Raw genomic sequence first — 20,743 nt, 5'->3', positions numbered from 1 at the left:
CTGGAGAGGTGACTCAGAGGTTAAGAGCACTGCTTGTTCTTCCAAAGGTCCTGAGTTCAATTTCCAGCAACCACATGGTGGCTCACAATCATCTGTAATGAGATCTGGTGCCCTCTTCTGGCTTTCAGGGATAGTGCAGACAGAACACTGTATACATAATAAATCTTTTTTAAAAAAAATGCTCAAATATGGAACCAGGCAGATCTCTATGGGCTCCAGGCCAGCCAGTGCTTCATAGTGAGACCCTTGTCTCAGAACTCCACTAACAGTGGGCCGAGAGTTGGCTCAATCAGTAAAGTGTCCTGAGATGGGACTCCCTACACTCAAGGAGCATTTACAGTCCTAGCACCTGGGCGGTGGGGACATCAGGGACACTCTCACTTGCTAGCCAGCTCGGTTAGTTGAATCAGTGAGCTCTTCCAGAGGTCTGGGGTTTGGTTCCCAGGACCCACATGGTGCTCTCAGCAGCCTGAAACTCCAGTTCCACAGGGTCCTACTCTCTCTTCTGATTTCTGTAGGCACCAGCCATGCATGTAGTACACAAAGATTCACGGAGTCAAAACACTCATACACATATGATAGGATAAACTCATCGTTTAAAAACTAAACTAGAGGGGCCGGGCGGTGGTGGCGCACGCCTTTAATCCCAGCACTCGGGAGGCAGAGCCAGGCGGATGTGAGTTCAAGGCCAGCCTGGGCTACCAAGTGAGTCCCAGGAAAGGCGCAAAGCTACACAGAGAAACCCTGTCTCGAAAAACCAAAAAAAAAAAAAACTAAACTAGAGAATGCTTGTAGAAGAAAACAGATTTTGACCTCTGGCCTTTGCCCACACATGCACATGCGACACCTTCACACACACACACACACACACACACACACACACACACACACACACCAAGAAAAAAAACCCAAAACTCAAAACAAAGAAACAAAAAACTTCAAGTGAAAGAGGAATTGTAGAGACCTGAAGTAAATAGCCAACGCAAGACCAAATGTTGTGTTAAAAGTTTGTTCCCAGGGGCTGGAACAAACTTTTAACACAGCATTTGAACATAGCCCCACACACATGCATTCAACAAGCTCTGATCCTGTTTCTGAGTGTGGTCTTGCCGGACATGTCTGTTCTCCTTCAAAGTGTTTTCTTTTCTTTCTTCTTCTTTTTTTTTTTTTTTTTTTGGTTTTTCGAGACAAGGTTTCTCTGTGTAGCTTTGGAGCCTTTCCTAGAACTCACTCTGTAGCCCAGGCTGGCCTCGAACTCCTAAAGACGTGTGCCACCACTGACCGGCTTTCAAAGAGTTTTCTAACAAGACAGACAATGGAATGAATGACCACGTGGTCTCCAATGCCGCAGCATGACTTCCGTCCTTATTGCGATAAGATACCCCACAAAAGCAGTATCATAAAGGAAGAGTTTACTCTGCCTCACAGTTCAAGGGGATCCATTCCGTGCTGGCCAGAAGGCATAGGGCAGGAGCAGGAAGTGGCTTGTCACATTTCATCCCCAGTCAAGAGAACAGGAAGGAGGGGTGGCCTATAAATGCTCAAAAGGTGCTCCTTGACCGACTTCCTCCAGCAAGGCTCCACTCCTAAGGGTTCCGCAACCCTCCCCAACAGCGCCACCAGCTGGGAACATAGAGTTCAAACACTTGAGTCTGTCGGGATAGTTAACATTTAAACCATTGAGGTGTCCTGGGGACCAGGGAGCAGGGGCTCCTACTTAGGGCGCTGGAGAAAGAGTCCACTGAGGAGGTGAAGCTTGGCTGGGGATTGCGTAACTCAGCGTCATGATCGCTCGTTACCAGCATCGTGTGCGCGGGTGACAGAGGAGGCAAGGAAAAAGGAAGTGTAGCCCACAGCCAGGCCCTGCAGCTATGGGATGGAAGCCTGTCATGCTGAGTCTCCAGACAGGCCTACCCTGGCCGACATCGGCTTAGTCTCTTGGCTTATGTGAGTGTGAGAAAAAAAGGCAGAATCTAGGTTAACCTTCCTTGGTGCATGGGAAGGAAAAAGCAAGCACGGTCCACATTTTCTTGCCTTTGAGTTTTGTGTTTATCAAGGGAAATCTTGTTTTCTTTTTTTTTATAGCATGTGTTTATGAGTTTGAACCAGGAACTTGCCCTCCTGGTGCTCTCCTGGCCCCTGCTTCATCCTGTTTCCCGAGGTTGTGTAAGAATTGTTAAAGGGTTTGCAGCCACATCAAAGGACAGGAAACCTACCTGAACCCCAGGACTGTTCGGGCAGATCCCTCCCCTTCGTGGGGCTTCCCCCACGGAATTCATAACTCTGCACACCACAATCTGGCTCATGTCCCTGCTCCCAACATGGGCATCCCAGCATGAGAAGTTGTCTTAATTTCACACAAGAAACATCATAGTTAGAAGCATTGCAACCAGCTCTGCCGGCCTTATTCTCAGAAGAAATATGTTGCTCACATTCTGGTGGCTCACGGAACTGGCCAAAAGGCTAGAGAGCCAGGCCATGAAAACAGCCAATGACCAAGGACAGCTGTGCAGCAACAGCTGGAGACGCACTCTGAGAGCATCTCACCTGTCCCTGTATCTCCAGGTCACCCGAGAGGCTTTCATTCTGGCAAGAGCATCAGGTTGGCTAGACCTGGCTCTCAGAGCGGGAGGAGAGGCTCTGTGTTCCTGGTACTTACACCATCTACAATCCCCCTAAAAATGAGGTGCTCAGCCCTGTTGGGGACCAGGGTAGGGACAAAAGCGCTTGAAACGGGACACTGCACTGGGACTGATGTCAGGCTGTGTAGGGAGTACTCAACATTAACCGATGGCCTAGAGACCTGGGCTCATATCCCAAGCGTCTTTGCCTGGCAGGTATGGAGCACGCTCCCTGTTTCACGAATGAGGAAGTAGAGGTCAGGAATGCTGGGATATCTCCGGGGTCAGACAGCTGCTAGCATCCAAATTACGTGTGCTTTTCTGTGGCTCTGGCTCTCCCAGCCCTGGGACACTGAGTTGTAGACAGAACACTTGTTTGTCCCTGTTCTATCGTGAGGAATCAAAGTTGAGCCATGAACTTGTCTGGGGTTCCATCCCTGCCGTGTCTACATAGCCGGGGTCGATTGCTCTTTGCACCAGAATTCCTTCAGTGTTTCCCGGTTCACAGATACATTCCCCTTTTGTCTTGCTAGGTGATCTGCCAGGAGAGGCAACACTGACTTGTGACCTTGTTTGATTTTTTTGCTTTTTTTCTGCACGGGGGAGGGTGTCTTTGAGACAGGGTCTCTCTATATAGCCCTGGTTGTCCTGGAACTTACTATGTAGACCAGGCTGGCCTCAAACACATAGAGATCTGCCTGCCTGTCTCCCAGTCTCTGGGATTAAATGTGTGTACCAACAGACCTGGCTTATTTTTTGCTCTTCTTGAAGTCCAAAAGGTACTAATTAGACACTCTCTTTCTCTCTATGATGTGTGTGTGTGTGTGTGTGTGTGTGTGTGTGTGTGTGTGTGTGTCTGTGTGTCTGTGTGTCTGTGTGTCTGTGTGTGTGGTGTGTGTGTTCACAATCACCCCTGGGATAGCAGAATCTTAAAAATATTCCCTGGAATGTAGGTCTGTTGTAGAGTGCTTACCTAGCATGCATGAAGTCTTGGATTTATTTCCAGCTTAATATAAACTGGGCGTGCTACCTCACACCTGTAGTCCCAGCATTTGGGAGGTGGAGGCAGAAGGGTCCGAAGTTCAAAGTCATCTCTGACGACATAGAAAGTTCAAGGCCCGCCGGGCAGTGGTGACACAGGCCTTAAATCCCAGCATTCAGGAGGCAGAGGCAGTCAGATCTCTGTGAGTTTGAGGCCACCCTATCTAAAACAAACAATCAAAATCCATGTGGACCATGATGGAAGCCAACATATTCACACCTATGTTTCCCATCAAAGTCTGACTAACAGCAGACTCTCAGTTAAAACCAAAAAGTTTTTCCCAGTGAACCCAGGAGTCTTTATTCTCTGTTTCTAGAGCCAACAATCAAAATTCACCCCACCACGTGCACATGGCATGCTGTCTCCAAGTTCTTTGCCAAAGTCCAGCACGCAGTTCTCATGTGCAGCCTTGGGCCAGCGCTCCAGAACTGGATCGTTGTTCCTGGTCAGACGAGTCCACGGCAGGCAGAAGTCTGCGAGTTTTAGCTGGAATATAAGAATGCTTTTGGAAGAGAGGCTTTGAGGACACGACCTCACCTCTTTGTAGAGTCTAAAATGCAAGCGAACAGCCTGATGGTTTGATGTGGGAGACTGTCATCTCAGGATACAGATGCAACTCAGTTCTTTTTTTTTTTTTTTTTGGTTTTTTTTTTTTTGGTTTTTTGAGACAGGGTTTCTCTGTGTAGCTTTGTGCCTGTCCTGGAACTCACTTGGTAGCCCAGGCTGGCCTCGAACTCACAGAGATCCGCCTGGCTCTGCCTCCCGAGTGCTGGGATTAAAGGCGTGCGCCACCACCGCCCGGCGCAACTCAGTTCTGACCTGACTTAGTTTCTTTTCTTTTTTTGGGAAGGGGTGGGTGACATTGAAACAAGGTCTTACCATGTAGTCTTGGATGGCCTGAAACTCACTCTGTAGACCAAGTTGGCCTTGAACTCACAGAGATTCACTTGCCTCTGCCTCCTGAGTGTTGGGATTAGAGGCATTCGCCAGCCACCACACTAGGCTTCTTTGTTTTCTTGTTTGGAAGCAGAGTCTCATGTATCCCACCCAGGCTAGCCTCAAAAGTTCTATAAGTAACTGTGAACTTCTGGCCCTCCTGCCTGCTCCTCCAGAATGCTAGGGTTACAGGTCTGCGCCACCATGCCCAACTCGATGTAACGCTGAGAATGGAACCCAGAACCTCTCGCATGCTAGGCAAGCAAGCACTCCACCAACTGAACTACAGTCCCCAGCTCCTAAGTTAGTTTCTAATTTTTCAAACCGAAGTGAACTGTAGGGAATATGAATTTCATCTTGGTGCCAAAAGACCAGAAAAAAAAAAAAAAGTTGGATCCACTGGAGCTGGCAGAAGACAGAGGTCTATGTTCATTTTCCTATCTTCTTTTGTGCAAAGGCCTGTGGATAATGGACAAAGGAGGACAGGCCAGGAAGATTCCAGGCCTGGGGTTGTGAGTCTGGCTGGAAGAGGAAAATTGACTGTTATGATCCAATTGAATAGCATCTGTAGGGAAAAGGTGATGTGCGTGTATTCAGGAGGAATGTCACCACCCAGCAGGCCTTCTCTGGAACAGTGGGTCTGAAAGGAAGAGCTGTTTACACTCCAGGGCCGCCAACCTTCCCCAACCCTCACTCAGGTCTTGGCTGCTGGGAAGCTCCATTCTCCCTCTACTCCTTTCTTATGGCCAAAGCCCTGTCTTTGGCTAACTTTAGTGAATTGAGTGTGTAATTCAAAAGCAAAGACACGGCTGAGTGGGTAAAGTGCTCGCCATGCAAGCCTGGGCATCCAAGTTTGATCCCCAGCATCCACATATAAAACTTGATGTGGTGGTTCACACTGGTAATCCCAGCAGTGGAGGGCCCGGGGTCAGCAGATTCCTGGGGTTTGCTAGACAACCACCCTGGCCTAATCACTGAGCCCCAGGACTCAGAGAGAGAGACCTTGTCTCAGAAAATAGGTAGATGACTCCTGAGGAACCACCTCCAAGATTGACCTCTGACCTCCACATGTACACACACACCCAAATACAATTAAAAATACATAATAATTTTATAAAGAGCAGAGCTGGGTGTGGTGGCACACACCTTTGATCCCAGCACGAGAATGGCTCAACAATTAATAGCACTGGCTGCTTCTCCAGAGGATCTGGGTTCAATTCCAATTCCAGCACCCATGTGATGACTCACAACCATCTGTAACTCCAGTTCCAGGGGAACTGATGCTTTTTTCTGGCCTCTGTGGGAACCATGGCATACATATGGCATAGACATGTGTGCAGGCAAAACACCTACACACACAAAATAAAATTTAAAAAAATCTTAAATGTGGTCCCAGCCAGGTATACTGGCTCACACCTTTTTTTTTTTTTTTTTTTTTTTGGTTTTTCGAGACAGGGTTTCTCTGTGTAGCTTTGCGCCTTTCCTGGAATTCGCTTTGGAGACCAGGCTGGCCTCGAACTCACAGAGATCCGCCTAGCTCTGCCTCCCGAGTGCTGGGATTAAAGGCGTGCGCCGCCGCCGCCGCCACCACCGCCCGGCCTGGCTCACACCTTTAATCCCAGTACATGGGAGGCAGAGGAGGCCAACCTGGTCTACATAGTGAGTTCCAGGCCAGCCAGAGCTACACAGAGAAACCTCATCTTGGAAAAACAAACAACAAACACGTGTATGTGTGTGTGTGTGTGTGTGTGTGTGTGTGTGTGTGTGTGTGTGCGCAAAACAGCCGGGTGTGGTGACTCAGCACTTGGAAGCCTGTCTGGAGGTTCTAGCAGGCGACTGTAGCTGTTCACATCCTTGATCAAAGATTGGCCCCCATCTGTGTGAGGAAGGGACATACATGCAGGATGGGAACACCTGCCTAGCCAGCGAGATCGGAGTCAACTCAGGCAATCAATGAGGGGACAGATGTCACAGCCAGTTGCCCTCACATCTGTGGCTTAGCTCTAGGGAAGCTTGAGGCATGAAAATTGTGAAATCGAGTCCAACCAGGTCCGGAGACTTTCTCAGAGGAAACAAAAAGTGAAGGAGTATTGACAGTTTAAGTAGACATTTGGATGTAAATAATGATTCATGTTTTCTTGGTATTTCAAAAATAGACATTTGGCTGGACAGATGGTTCAGAAGTCAGGATTGTGTACTGCTGTTCCGGAGGACCCAGGTTCCGTTCTCAGTACTCATGTCAATCATTTTACAGCTGATGGTCACTCCAGCTCCAGGGGATTTGATGCTGCCTTTTGGCCTCTGTGGGCATTTGCACTCAAGTGTATAAACTCATCCCATTCACATGAATATTCACATAATAACAAAATAAAAAATACAGACACCATGATTTTTGTTGAACTACTTCTGGATTGCTTATTTTGTTGTTTGTTTTTTGAGGTAGGGTTTCATGCAGCCCGGGCTGGCCTCAAATTAACTATGTAGCTGAGACTGGCCTTGAACTCCTCATCTACTGGCTCCACCTCCTGGGAGCTGGAATCAGGGATGCGCACCACCATACCTGTTGTAAAGGTCTTTCTTTTTCAGCTCAGATGACAAGTGTCCAGTCCACAGGCTCACTTTCTGTCTGTGTGGGGTGTGTGTATGTGTGTGTGTGTGTGTGTGTGTGTGTGTGTGTGTGTGTGTGTGTTTGCGCATGCACACACGCGCATATGAAAGCCAGAGATCAACTCTGAGCATTTTCTTCTATCACTTCCCCACACCTTACTTTTTGAGACAAGGTCTCTCAGTGAATCTGGAGCTTATCAGTTTGGCTAGACCAGCTGCCAACTCCAGGAATCCATCTATACACACACACACCACCACCACCACCACCATGTCCCTTGCACAGTGTAACAAGTGTGAGCTGGGGCACCTGGCTTTTTACCTAGGTGCTGCAGACCCAAACTCAGATTCTCATGCTGAGTGGCCAGCACTTTACCTTTTGAGCACTGCCCCATCCCCCACCCATCAGCTTCTTGGTCAGCAAGCGCTGTCATCTAATCCTGGCTAAGTCTGTCCATATAAGGCACTCAGGAGAAGAACTCTCCCAAGCCTCAGAAAGCACGGAGCCACAGAAGGGTAGAGACAACTAAACTTTCATTTTTGAGACAGGGTCTCCTTACATAGCCCAGGCTGGCCTGGGACTAGAGTTACAGAGAGTAGTGAGCTGTCATGTGGAAGCTGGGGGCCAGACCTAGCACCTCTGTTAGGGCAGCAAGCGTTCCTAACATCAGCCATCTCTCCAGCCCACAATATACAAATGAGAGGGGGGGAATTGGTTTTCAGGAGTTAGGCTCTCTAGAAGACCCAGGAAACAGAAACTTCAGACTCTAGACCCAGGACTGGCAGCCCTGACTCATGGACAGAGTTCTGGCTTCCAGTTATTATACAAACAAGCTTTTTTTTTTTGCTAAGATGCCAGGTTGGGGGGACACAGCCTTGTCCCCAGACATGCTCAGACCAAGTCAGAACAAGGTTGGAGATGGAGGGGCTCAACAAAGGGCCCCAACCCCTCCCAGGAATAGAGCATAAACTTTGGAAAGTTGGGCAAGAGAGAGCACAGTGGCAGATGAAGACAGAACATTCTGTTTTGTTTTGTTTTTAATTTTATGTGCATGGTGCATGAACGTTTTACCTGCATGTATGTGCACCATGTGCATGCCTAGTGCCCTCAGAGGTCAGGAGAGGGTGTTGGGTTCCCGAGAACTAGAGTTACAAATGATCGTGAGCCACTTCTGTGGTGCTGGGAGTCGAACTTAAGTCCTCAGCAAAAGCAACAAGTGATCCAAACCACTGGGCCATCTCTCAGGGCCCAGCAGAGCATTCTTTGAGGCTGAGATGGTCCCAGAAGGTGAAGGCGCATTCCCAGTCGCAGATGTGAGCCCATATGTCCAGGGCTCTGTCTGGTTTGGGTCTGGTAGGGGGAGAAACGGGAAGCAGGGAGACAAAGGAGAGCGCGTGGGAAGGGTCAGGTAGGCGGCAGGGTTTGGGAAATGTCTGCATAGAGCGTTGACCAAGTAGCCATGGTCATCTAAAGCACACTCAGAGGGAGAGCATGAGGCAGGAGCCCGGGGCACGTCTCTTTCCTCTACGGAACTTAGGAGAACAGGCCAGGAGAGATGGTCCAGTGGATAAAGGTTTATGTCATCAAGCCAGATCATCACCTGAGTTGGATCCCAGGACTCCACAGGGTGGAAGGAAAGAACGGAAGTTGTTCTCTGACCTCCATATGGGAGCCTGCACACACATACACAAAGACGCACGCACGCACACGCACTCACGCACGCACACGCACACCTATAAGTAAATAAATAAGTGAATGTCATTTTTTAAAAGGAAAACAAAAAAGCGAGGTTTTGGTGCTCCCGAGAGAGTTTGACCTCCGCACCTAGGAGACTGTGGTTGCTGAAGTCTTGCCTGCAGATCCAGCAGTGCTAGGAGCGAGTGCGATCGAGCGCCTTCCCGATCGGGTTCTCTGCCTTGGTAAGAGGTCCGGGGCCCGGGGACAGGGGCCACGCGCAGAATCACACCGGGAAGGGGCGCGGCTCCCGGGGCCCCGCCGCCACTCGAGGCTCCCGCCCCTCTTGGTAGGAGGTGGCGCCTCCCTTGTGGCGGCCGGAGCCTGGAGGTGGCGTCGGGAGCTGGAGCCTGGGGCTCGGATGTCACCGCGCAGCCGGACGCGGACGCCCTGGAGAGCGTCTCCGGCCGGAGCCACAGGTACGCTGCGGGGGGCCGGGTGAGGGGACGCGCAGCCTGTAGTCCGCAGGAGGAGGACCAGGACGGGAGGGTCGGGGCGGCGACAGTGGTGGCCGCGAAGCAGCCAGACCCGTCGTTCCTTCTGGACCTTCTGACCTGGAGTCCAGTCCGGATGCGTCAGCCGAGTAGAACCCTGCGCACCTTTACTCTTGTCCAGGCCTGGCAGGGGACAGAGCCGTCCAGCTGTCCTAGCTGTTGCGGGGACTCGGTACACAGTGGCAGCCGCCCGGCGACCCTCTGTTCTGTTGCTGGAGAATCTCAGTCCCTCTTAGTCCCCGATCTTCTCGGACCAAGAGCCGCACAGGAAAGGCCTAGAAATATGCTGGTCAGAGGCCACTGGCTCTCCTAGTGTCTCAAGCGCCCGCTCTCTCGCCTCTCCATGTGACTCTGCTGCCACAATGTGGTCCCCAGAGCTTGGATCCAACCCCCTTTGGGGCCCCTGTTTGCCTGGAATTTGAACCTGTGTATGTGCTCTGTCCATGGCAGTGACTGTCTGTACCTAGGTGTCACAGGCATCCTGTGTTTTTTGTACACCTCCTGGAAGTAGGGTCTCAGCAGGGGCCGCCCCAGGGCTTCAGGGACCAGCTGCTATGTCTCAGAACAGTTATTATGCGGGGGTGCAATGTCACCTATGGCCATGGAAAATAGGAGGACAGAGAGAACCAAGGAGCTGGACAGAGAGCTCACCCATCAGACCTAGCCTGGGGTGCTAGGACTTAGGATCTAGTCCTGAACCCTGGGGGGTCTGACTCCCGGAGATTCAGCCCAGTGCAGTTACAGCTGTCCACAGTGCTACGGGAAGGCCAGAGGCAAGGAGTGGCCTGCACAGGTCCACACAGGAAGTCAGATGGGAGATGGCGCTGGAAGGACAGTTTCATTCCAGATGAACTTTGAGGCTGTCTTTTCTCCTGTACCTCTTCTGTTACCTGCCCTGGGCTCGCATGCATGGCCTTGACAGGGTTTTTGTCCACTGAAAACTGTCTTCATTGAACTTCCCCACAAGCCTTGACTGAAGTCCTGGGTCTGGTTGCTTGCCTGGGTCCACCTTCACTCTCGAGTACCAGACCCATATCCCAACCACCGCGAAATTTGCCGTGGCCACAGCAAAGCCCAGGTCCCCCAGAATGAATGAGTGCTCTATGGCTTATCTGCTCTCCAATGCCAGTCTTGTCCAGTCTCTGGAGTTTCATCCTCCAGGGCTGGTGCTTCCACCCTCAAGAGCCTGAGCTCTGAACCCTGAGCACAGCTCACTTATTCTTCATTAGGTGACAAGTACCTTCCTCCATCCCCAAGACCCTAGTCTACTTTTCTAGCAGACTACGCCGCAACCTCTGCTCTGGGGACAAGCATGAACATTCCTTGTTGTTTGTGTGGAGGCTCCAGGCCTTGGTGGTACAGCAGAGTCTACAAAGAGTACGGTATGGGAGTCCTGCGTGGACAGAAACCTGCTGGGGCCACCAATGCGATAGCATCCTTGAGACAAGTTAGGGGCAATAAGAAAACCTACATATGTACACATTTAATGGTTCATTATACATTGATGTTTTCATTAATTACATTAGTGTGCGTGTTAGTATGGGCATAAGTGTCGGAGTGTGGCTATAGACATCAGAGGGGGACTTTCAAGAGTCCATTGTCACTTTCCACCTTGGTGAGGCAAGCTTGTTTCTGCTGCTGTGTAGTGTATTTGAGGGTAGCTGGCCCACAAGCTTCCAGATGGTTGTTTTGTTTCTACTTCCCACCTCACTGCTGGTATGCCGAAATTACTGGCTGATATGCATTACAGCATCTGACTTTTCAAAAGCATTTTATGTGCCCACGCGCATGCAATAGCCTTTGCAGGGTGCTGGATCATCTGGAACTGGAGTTATAGTTCGTTGTGAGCCACCATGTGGGTGCTGGGAACCAAACCTCAGGCCTTTGTAAGAGCAGTCCGTGCTCTTAACTGCTGAGCCAGCACTCCAGCCCCTGAATCCGACTTTTCCTATGGGCCCTGGCAATCAAACTCAGGTTGTCAGACCTGCACAGTGAACAGTTTTTCCCAGTGAGTCTCCTTTCTGTACCTTAAGCTGTTTTTGTTTGTTTTGTTTTTTAAATTTATTTTTATGTTTTTATTTATATGAGTGTTTTTCCTACATGTATGTATGTATGTGTACCACATGCATATCTGGTGCCCATGGAGAACAGAAGAGGGCATGGGATCCCCTGGAACTCTAGTTACAGATGGTTGTGAGCTGCCATGTGGGTGCTGGGGAACCAAATCTGGGTCCTCTGCAAAAGCAGCAAGTTCTCTTTTTGTTTGTTTGCTTGTTTGTCTGACTTTTGAGGCAGGCCTTGGCTGGCCTGGAACTTGCTATATGGGCCAGGCTGGCCTCGGACTCATAGAGATCCACTTGCTTCTGCTTTACAAATGCAGGGATTAAAAGCATGCCACGGCCGCCAGGTGGTGGTGGCGGTGGAAGCGGCGCACGCCTGTAATCCCAGCACTCGGGAGGCAGAGGCAGGCAGATACCTGTGAGTTCCAGGCCAGTCTGGGCTACAGAGTGAGTTCCAGGAAAGGCGCAAAGCTACACAGAGAAACTCTGTTTTGAAAAACAAAACAAAACAAACAAACAAACAAAAGCATGCCACCACCACGGCCAGTGTAGCCAGTGCTTTTAACACCTCTCTCCAGCTGTGTTAGCCATTTTTATCTGGTGCTTAGAGAATCCTTCGTTGTGTCAGACACTCACTAATATAAATTTTCATGGTTTCTTCTCCTCCTCCTCCTCTTCCTTCTCCTCCTCCTCCTCCTCCTTCCCCTTCCCTTTCCCCTTCTCCTTCTTCTATTTGTGGTGTTTTGAGACAGGGTTTCTCTGTGGAGCCCTGGAATTCACTCTGTAGACCAGGCTGGCCTCAAACTCACAGAGATCTGCCTGCTTCTGCCTCCCAAATGCTAGGATCAAAGGTGTGCACCACTACCACCCTACTTAAATGGTTTCTTTAAAAAAATTTTTTTTTATTTATTTATGTTTGCGTGTAGGAGAGAGAGGGAGAGAGAGGGAGGGAGTGGGGAGAGAGAGAGAGAGATCATGCATGCCACAATGACAATGAGCATGTGGATCCCCAAGGATCAAACTCAAGTTGTCAGTCTGGGAGTCACCTCTCCAGCCTCAACGCCTCCTTTGAGGGAATATCTTAATATTTCATCACTCTTTCTTTCGGCATGCCGACATGGATAGGCATGAGTTGGGTTTAGGAAGATGAGGAAGAGAGAAGTTGGGGGATGGCATGGTTAGTAAGTGCGTGCTATACAAGCATGTGGACCTGAGTTTGAATCCCCAACACCTGAGAAAGAGCAGGGCACTGCTGCTGGGTGTGGAGGGTGGAGAAGAGATGGGAGGATCCCGGGAACTCATTGGCCAGTCAGCCTAGCCACATGAGGTTCAGTAAAAGAGCCTGTCTCAAAAAAGTGGGGTGGACCAGGCTTGGTGGCACACATCTTTAATCCTGACACTTGGAAGGCAGAGGCAGGTGGATCTCCATGAGTTCAAGGGCATCCTGGTTTACTTAGTGAGTTCTGGGACAGCCAGGGCTGTCTCAAAAAAAAAAAAAAAAAAAAAAAAAGAGGCGAAAAGAGATTGAGGAAGACATCAGACATCAACCTCTGGCTTCCACATGCATATACATGTGCATACACCACACCCATGTGCAGACACCACATACACATACAAACTTTTTTGTTTGTTGTTGTTGTTTGGTTTTTTTGAGACAAAGTTTCTTTGTGTAGCCTTGGCTGTCCTGGAACTAGCTCTGTAGACCAGGCTGGTCTCAAACTCAACTCACAGACATCCTCCTGCCTCTGCCTCCCAAGTGCTGGGATTAAAGGAGTGTGCCACTACTGCCCACCTCCAAAAAAAAAAAAGTCTTTTTTAACTTTATTTTATGTGCATTGGTATGAGGGTGTCAGATTCCCTGGAACTGGAGTTACAGACAGTTGTGAGCTGCCATGTGGGCGCTGGGAATTGAACCTGGGTCCTCTGGAAGAACAGCCAGTGCTCTTAACCGCTGAACCATCTCTCCAGCCCCCCCCAAAAAACTTTTTAAAGAGAAGAAAACTTAGGAAGAGAGAGAGCTGGTATCTGAGCAGCCAGGGTAGACCTTTTAGAAGAGCTGACTATCCTTTTAGGCAGTAGTTCTCAACCTGTGGGCTGGTCTTGCTGGGCATGAATAGGCCCAGCACAGCCACATCAAGATGTCTGGCCCTGGGTGGAGTGAAGGCTCACTTGCCTCTCCATTATAGGAAGGTTTTATGCTCCTGGACTCACTCCCAACAATGTATGGTATCCTGCACCTCAGAGAGGTGGGTGTAGGGTGACCCTGAATTCCAGTATCTGGGAAGCTCAAATGAGCCTGCCTTTGGAGCACATGCCAGGGTGTATCTCCCTAATCTATGCACCCCACCCACCCCCCAAGTATGTCAAGGGAGACAAACTTCCCCATAGATCCCCCAAGCCTCAAAGCTGCTCTCGGCCAGACCCAGCACAACCGCCCAGGCCTTCCCCTGGCTCTGCCTCCCGGCACTGGGGAGGGATCAGTTTCCAGGCAGTCCTGCTTGCCTGCAGGCTCTGTTTCTTCCTGATAATGCATGAGTAACCTGGTTATGTCCGTGGTGGCCAGGGCCTCCTCACACATTCTGTCGCGTTCCCCAGAAAAGACTAATAGGGAGGGGGAAGAGGGACATAAAACATGGAGCCTCTTCCTTCCCTGCCAAGGCCACCCCTCCATCAACTCCCCACACCTCCGTCCCTTCCCTTGCCATTCAGCAACTATTTATTTAACATTGACTACATGCCAGGGCTGGTGCCAGGCACTGGGTGACAAATCAGGGCAGGACCTGTCCTCAGGAAGCTCAGGGGGTGGGAACGAAAGGAGGAAACAGCAAACAGTCACAGAGTCGGGGGTGAGTGACGCTGTGGAGGTCCCCAGGAACCCAGAGACCTCCAAATTGAGTCCTATTGGCAAGGCATAAAGGAGGTGGGTGTCTGCTCATGGTTCCTAGGCAGAAGACAGAATTGCAGACCCACCCAGCCGTTATTCTGGAATTTATGGTACTTGGAGTTTGGGCTTTGTTGGGGGAAGGGGGCCATGACAAGGGCTTTGGGCAGGGTTTGCCTCTAGGAAATTGATTTTGGCTGCAGTGAGCTTGGAGGCATGCCTAGATTCCAGCCAGGGTTATGCCACTTAGGACCTGTGTGTGCCTCTGGGCCAATCGCTTCCTCCTCAGAACCTCAGGGTTCTCATTTGTAAAAAGCACATAGGGAGATGAGGATTAAGGTGGGTATTTCTATGACTCACCTGGACCGTAAAGAACACAGAGTGGGGTGAACGGAGACGGTGAAGATATCTCTGCGCCTGCCTTGCCTCTTTGCCCCCCTTCTCTGGGCTCCTCTGTGATCTCAGAACATTCTTGATCGTTGTTTATCAGGGAAAGATCACACAGAGAAGCCAACAGAATGGCCAGGAAGCAGCCTGGGTGGGACTGAGGTTTGAGCATGCGCCTGTTCTCAACAGGGGTAGAGGTGCCAGGGCAGAGGTGCAGCTCGGGAAGGCCCAGTCCCCAAGGCAAGCGAATGGGCCATTTGCGTCAGAACTGAGGATCCCAACCCCCAGACCTGCGCTCTACAATGAGTCCAATTGCCCACGCCATCTCAACCTCCAGTTTCTCTACCACACTGAGGGGTAGGAGGAAGATGCCAGAGCTAGGGACCATCCGACCCGAGAGTGGATATATAAGCCCCGGGTTCTCTATGGTTTAGGAGCCAGCAGGCTGTCCTAACCCTTACCTGAACTATTCATCCAACAGCCCATCTATGTTTTGTTTGGTTTTAGCTTTCCACCCCGCCTGCCGGCCCTAGTCTCCAACTGCACAGCCATGGAGGCCCTGGGTACTGGGAGCGACTGCACCTCCCCGGCCTCAGCCTCTGGAAATCTGGACTTGCGACGGCTGTCCACGCGCGCCGACTCAGCCTACAGCTCTTTCTCCGCGGCGTCTGGTGGTCCGGAGATGCGCACACCGTCTCCTAGCACCGAGCTCCTCCCTTACCTAGACTGGGACTACGTGCGCGTGGTTTGGGGCGGCCGATCCCCTACCCGGCAGGATGCTGTCCTTCCAACTACCCAGCGGCCCGAACCGGTAGTCGCTGGGCACAGTGGCCCGCGGCCCCCAGAGGTCCAAGGAAGCCAGGGGTCCCTGAGCAGACAGGACACCCCGCTGCTGTACGCGCTGGCCGCCGAGGCTGAGGCTGCGGCACGCCCCGCTGAGCCGCCCAGCCCCCCAGCCTCAAGGGCCGCCTACCGCCAGCGGCTGCAGGGTGCGCAGCGTCGAGTGCTGCGGGAGACATCGTTCCAGAGAAAGGAGCTCCGCATGAGCCTGCCCGGCCGCCTGCGGCCCGCGCTCCCCCCGCGGCCTCCCACGGTGCACGCGCGCTCCGCCTCCAGCTGCCACGAGGGAGGAGGAGAAGCGGAGCCCGCACGCACCCCGGTCCGAGCGCTGGGTGCTGCTGACCGGGGCCGTCTGGCCAGCCAGCAGCGGATGTGCTGTTTCTCCGAGCCAGGCAAACTGCATCGCGTGGGTTGGAGCGGTGGACCCACGGGCGAGGGCTTGAGAGAGGCTTGCTCCACCCAGGAGTTGCCGCGTGGGGCGCACGCTAAGTCCAGAGGGCTGCAGGAGACTCAGTCTCTAAGCTCAGTGGAGCTGGACTCCCCGTGCGTGAATCGTGGCCTTGCCTGTAGGCCTGCGGGTCGGAGTATGAGCGTTTCAGGCGAGGTCATGAGTCCCCGCACGGGTTCAGAAAGGACTGTGGCCGCCACTGGCCAGGTATGGAAGGGAAAGGCTGGTGGGGGAGGGAGGCATCTGGGAGACTGCTATATTTCAGGCCACTGTTCCCCTTTCTAGGCTGTTCCCCAAAGGACAGAAACCCCGAGACCATTACTTCAGATCAAGCTTTCCAGGTGAGAGACATGGGACTCTCTGGGGACAGAGATGTCTGGAGTCCACTTTCACAGCTCTTGCTTAAAAAGGAATCACGGGTCATGTATTCATTACTTTTCCTATTGTCGTGACCAAATTCCTAACAAAGGGGACTTAGAGAAGAAATACTTATTTTGGCTCAGGGTTGAAGAGAGTAGAGTCCATCACGGCAGGGAAGGCATGGATCCAGGGAGCGTGAGGCTTCTGGTCACACTGCATCCGCAGTCAGGAAACAGATTCCTGCTAGTGCTCAGCTCTCTTTCTCCTTTTCCACTTTTTGTTCAGTCCAGAACCCGGGTCCACGGGATGGCACTGACCACATCCAGGGTGGGTCTTTCCTCTCCAGTGACACCTCTCTGCAAACTCCCTCACAGTTAGCCAAAGGTGTGTCTCCTAGGTGATTCAAAATCCAGTCACGCTGACAACGGATTCATTGTTAGGAGACCGTCCACCTACCTCAGTTGGAGACTTCCGTCTTTTGCAAACTACTATTTCTGTGGTGCAGTGGGGAGGTGACCTCTTTCCTGGTCACTGTAGGGTCCCTGCCTCTAGGTTCTTGACTCAGAAAGAGGCTGCAGTGGTGTGTCCTACAGAGGCCTTCCAAAGCAGCCCAGCCGGCTGTGGTCAGAGGGTCCCCGAGACCTTCATGGTGTCTACTCCGAACCCCTCTCTCCCTGATGATGATGTGTTCCTGGAAGAAGCCGAGACACCACCATCTCATGATTCCCATGCCCCCCAGGGGCTCCCAACCAGGTGAATCCCCACTGTGTCTAAGCACAGAGAGACACTTTCCTCACACACAATCATCTAGAAAATGCCAGAAGGTGGGGAACTCTCTCTTATAGTGCCCAGGTGGTGGGAATTGGGGGCTGGCAGCCCTTGAAAAGACAGCTGCTGTCTTCGCGGGGGCCTTTTCTGATTCAGCAACTCTTCCATCTCTAGGGATCTCCACACCTCTGACCAGCAGGATGAAAACGACTTGAGCAAAAAAACTGTCCAGATTACAGCCTCAGCAGAGAGTCCCCTCCAGGAGGGCCCAGGGATCACAAGAGCAGATGACAATTGGCAGGGGGTAAACGGTTCTGTGGGCTTCTCCAGACCCACAAACCACAGCCCTCCTGGGACTACAAATGATGACAACCTAACCTTTGACACTACGGGACTGCTGACCACTGGTCCCTCTACAGCTACAGAAAATAATCCCCTCAAGCCTCCTTCGGTCGATGTCCTATGCCCTTCAGGCTCTGAGACTTCAGGAACCCCTCACCACACTTCTCTGACCTGGGGCCAGTCTGGACCTAAGCCAACCTGGCCTAGTCGGCATTTTGAGGAGCTGGTTCAGCAGCTGGCCAGACTGGATGCTTCTTTGAGTGACGCTTTTGCTGCCCAGCCCGGTCCAGAGCCACCTCTGGGTCTGCTGGATGGGCTCTTTCCTGCCACAGAGGTCTTGGCTGCCATGAGGCCAGCCTGTGAGGAGGCTGGAGAAGAGGCCGCCGGGGCTTCGGAGGCAGGGTGAGCGCCAGCCAGGCACTAGGGACTCCTGATTCTGAGTCTGCAGTCTAGGGCAGAAAAACTCAGAGAACTCTGCCTTTGTCCTCAGGTCCTGCAGAAGCCAGGAACTGCCGACTACCCAGGAGGCATCAAGGTCGGAAAACTCTACCCCTCACCCTGTGCCTGACCAGTCAAGTGGCCAAGGACTCCCAAAATCAAACAGCATTCAGGCAGAGAAAGTGAGTCGGGGCGCGAGGGGGTGGGGTAGGGCGGTGGGCGTTGAAAAATGAGTGGGGGCCGAGCTTAGTGTCTGGGAGGAGAACTCCCAGGCTTGGCCCAGTTCTTGAATAAATACCTAGGCCCTCCCTGCAGGTGGAGCTAGCCCGCCTCCTCCAAAAGATGCTCCAAGAGCTTCACGCGGAGCAGGAGCGCCTGCGGGGGAAGGCTGCAGACTGGACCCGATGTCATGGAGATCTGGAGGCTGCAGTGAGCCAAGCCTGTACGCCCCGGGAGCTGGAGCGGTTCCGTCGGTTCATGACTGATCTAGAGCGCGTGCTTGGTCTGCTGCTGCTGCTGGGCAGCCGCCTGGCCCGTGTGAACCTCGCCTTGGCCAGGGCGAGCTCAGACAGCGACTCTGATGAGAAGGTAAAAGAGGTTGAGGTTGGGGGAAGAGCTGGGCTTGCAGGGGCCTGCGGTCTACAGCCAGGACCTTCCCGGGAGCAGCGGTGCTCACGGCGCCCTCTCCCGGTGGTTCCAGGCTTCGCTGCTGCAGCGCCTCCGGCTTCTGCTGCGGCAGCAGGAAGACGCCAAGGAGCTGAAGGAGCACGTGGCTCGGCGGGAGCAAGCCCTGCGTCAGGTGTTGGAGCGGGAGCTGCCCGAAGTTCATCTGCGCTCCTATTGTGTGCTGCTGGCCGCCAAGGCCAGGATCCTGTCCCAGCAGCGCAGCCTGGACGACCGAATCCGGTTCCTTAAGGAACAGCTGGACACCATCTGGAACGACCTCAGTCATCATCCCCTTTCTCCTGGACTGTCCTGGGCCCCAGGAATCCGTCCTCTGGACAAACCACTTTTTGCTACCCCTATCTAGTTACAGGTGGTTGAGGTGAGGAGTATTGTCCCAGCCTCACCCCCAACTGAGGCCATGCTATAGAGAGAGCTTTCCCTTGAGGGAATAGGGAGGTGTCAGAATAGGCATTCCCAGGACACATCTTCCCACAGTGTTCTCCTGTGGCCTTACTCAAGCTTGTAATTATTTGGGAATTAATTTATGGGTCTTAAAAACAGCAGTATTCAGCAGGGCAGTGATGGTGCACACCTTTGATCCCAGCACTCCAGAGGCAGAGGCAGGCAGATCTCTGTGAGTTCAAGGCCAGCTTGTTCTACAAAGTGAGTTCCAGGACAGCCTGGGCTGTTACACAGAGAAATCCTGTCTCAAAAAACCAAAACAACAACAACAAAAAACAAAAACAACAACAAAACAAAAAAAACCTGCAGTATTCAAACCTGGCCTGGTGATATAGCTGTAATCCCAGGTACATGAGAGGCTGAGGCAGGAAGATTTCAAGTTCAAGGCCTACCTGGGCTAGAGATGGAGCTAAAAGCCAGTCTGGGCAACTTAGACTGTGCCTCTTAATAAAATGTAAAAAGAGGGATGTAGGGGGCTGGAGAGATGGCTCAGCAGTTAAGACCACTTGCTGTTCTTCCAGATGGGTTCGATTTCCAGCATCCATCTTGTATGGCTCACACCCACCTGTAACTCCAGTCCCAGGGGATCTGACACCCTCCGACCTGCACACAGGTGGTGCACAGACTACATGCAGGCAAAACACCCCCCAAATAAATAAAATTTTAAAATAATGTAAAGAGGAGGCTGCAGATATAGCTGAGTTGTAGAGTGCTTGCTTGACATGAGACCCTAGGTTCAATCCCTGGTACAGCATCAACAAAAATAAAGCAGGGCGAATGAGTACAAACCCTGCACACACCTCTTGTGGCGTTGAGTCCCTCTGTCAGAGCTGGTGGGAGACAGAGGAGTCGAGGTAGAACACTGCAGCTTGCGATGCAAAACAGTATTGTGTTTTATTTTCTAATAAATTTTTGGAGAGAGGCATGTGTGGAATATTCCTTTACACTGTGTGAATATGTGTCACTATGTTGGGTTAATAAAGAAGGTGACTGGCCAATAGCTGGACGGGTAGAGAGGTTAGGCAGGACTTACAGAAAAAAAAGAGCACAAAGAGGAGGAGTCTCTCAGAATCAGGAGGAGACACAGAGAGAAGGAGATAAACTTGTACTGAGAAAACATGGCAGAGTGTAGAAAATAAATATGGGTTAATTTAAAATGTAAGAGTTAGCCGGGTGGTGGCGGCGGCGGCGGCGGCGGCGGCGGCGGCGGCGGCGGCGGCGGCGGCGGCGGCGGCGGCGGCGGCGCACACCTTTAATTCCAGCACTTGGGAGGCAGGGGCAGTTCTCAGTGATTTCCAGGCCAGCCTGGTCTACATCGAGTTCCAGGACAGCCAGGATTGTTACACAGAGAAACCTTGTCTCAAAAAAACGAAAACAAACCAAACAAACAAACAAAATAATAAAATAAAATGTGAGAGCTAGCTAGTAACAAGCCTGAGCTATTGGCCAAACATTTATAATTAATATTAAGTCTCTGTGTGTTTATTTTGGAGCTGGTGGTTCTGACAAAAACTCTGCCTACAGGCCCATGTTGCCTGCATGGGTTGGGGAGGAATGGGGGGAGGGGGCGTTCATTGACAAACTACAGCAGTCCTGTCTGGCCAGAGTTGAAAAAGGACTTGGCAGAATATCAGTCTGGCCCAGCAATGTCTGGGGAGA

At 51.8% G+C, this 20,743-nt stretch overlaps 1 protein-coding gene across 4 annotated transcripts; it reads left to right on the top strand.

The window, feature by feature from the left end:
- Positions 1-8,300: 8,300 nt before the first annotated feature.
- On the top strand, positions 8,301-20,009 carry Shroom1 (shroom family member 1). Of its 4 annotated transcripts, none has more exons than XM_052757884.1 (8): positions 8,301-9,123; positions 15,268-16,255; positions 16,334-16,389; positions 16,961-17,161; positions 17,351-17,920; positions 18,009-18,138; positions 18,272-18,544; positions 18,657-20,009. In XM_052757884.1, the coding sequence occupies exons 2-8, from the start codon at positions 15,311-15,313 to the stop codon at positions 18,984-18,986; spliced, it is 2,505 nt and encodes an 834-aa protein (XP_052613844.1). In that variant the 5' UTR covers positions 8,301-9,123; positions 15,268-15,310; the 3' UTR covers positions 18,987-20,009. The 4 variants fall into 4 exon arrangements, with proteins under 4 accessions (XP_052613844.1, XP_052613843.1, XP_052613846.1 ...); XM_052757883.1 differs by lacking the exon at positions 8,301-9,123 and adding an exon at positions 9,155-9,357; XM_052757885.1 differs by lacking the exons at positions 8,301-9,123; positions 16,961-17,161 and adding an exon at positions 9,159-9,357.
- Positions 20,010-20,743: the final 734 nt, after the last annotated feature.

The sequence above is a fragment of the Peromyscus californicus genome, unplaced genomic scaffold (assembly GCF_007827085.1).
Source record: "Peromyscus californicus insignis strain IS unplaced genomic scaffold, ASM782708v3 Scaffold_3__1_contigs__length_106647218, whole genome shotgun sequence".
NCBI classification, from domain to species: Eukaryota; Metazoa; Chordata; class Mammalia; order Rodentia; family Cricetidae; genus Peromyscus; species Peromyscus californicus.
The sequence above is the reverse complement of the archived record's forward strand: the minus strand, read 5'-3'. Positions and strand labels throughout refer to the sequence as shown.

What these genes read in the sequence shown, in the direction of transcription:
- Shroom1 (XM_052757884.1), top strand. Translation starts at nt 15,311, where the DNA reads ATGGAGGCCCTGGGTACTGGGAGCGACTGCACCTCCCCGGCCTCAGCC. An exon ending in CTTCAGATCAAGCTTTCCAG is followed by an intron (nt 16,390 to 16,960) that starts GTGAGAGACATG and finishes CCCTGCCTCTAG; the next exon opens with GTTCTTGACTCAGAAAGAGG. An exon ending in GCCGGGGCTTCGGAGGCAGG is followed by an intron (nt 17,921 to 18,008) that starts GTGAGCGCCAGC and finishes CTTTGTCCTCAG; the next exon opens with GTCCTGCAGAAGCCAGGAAC.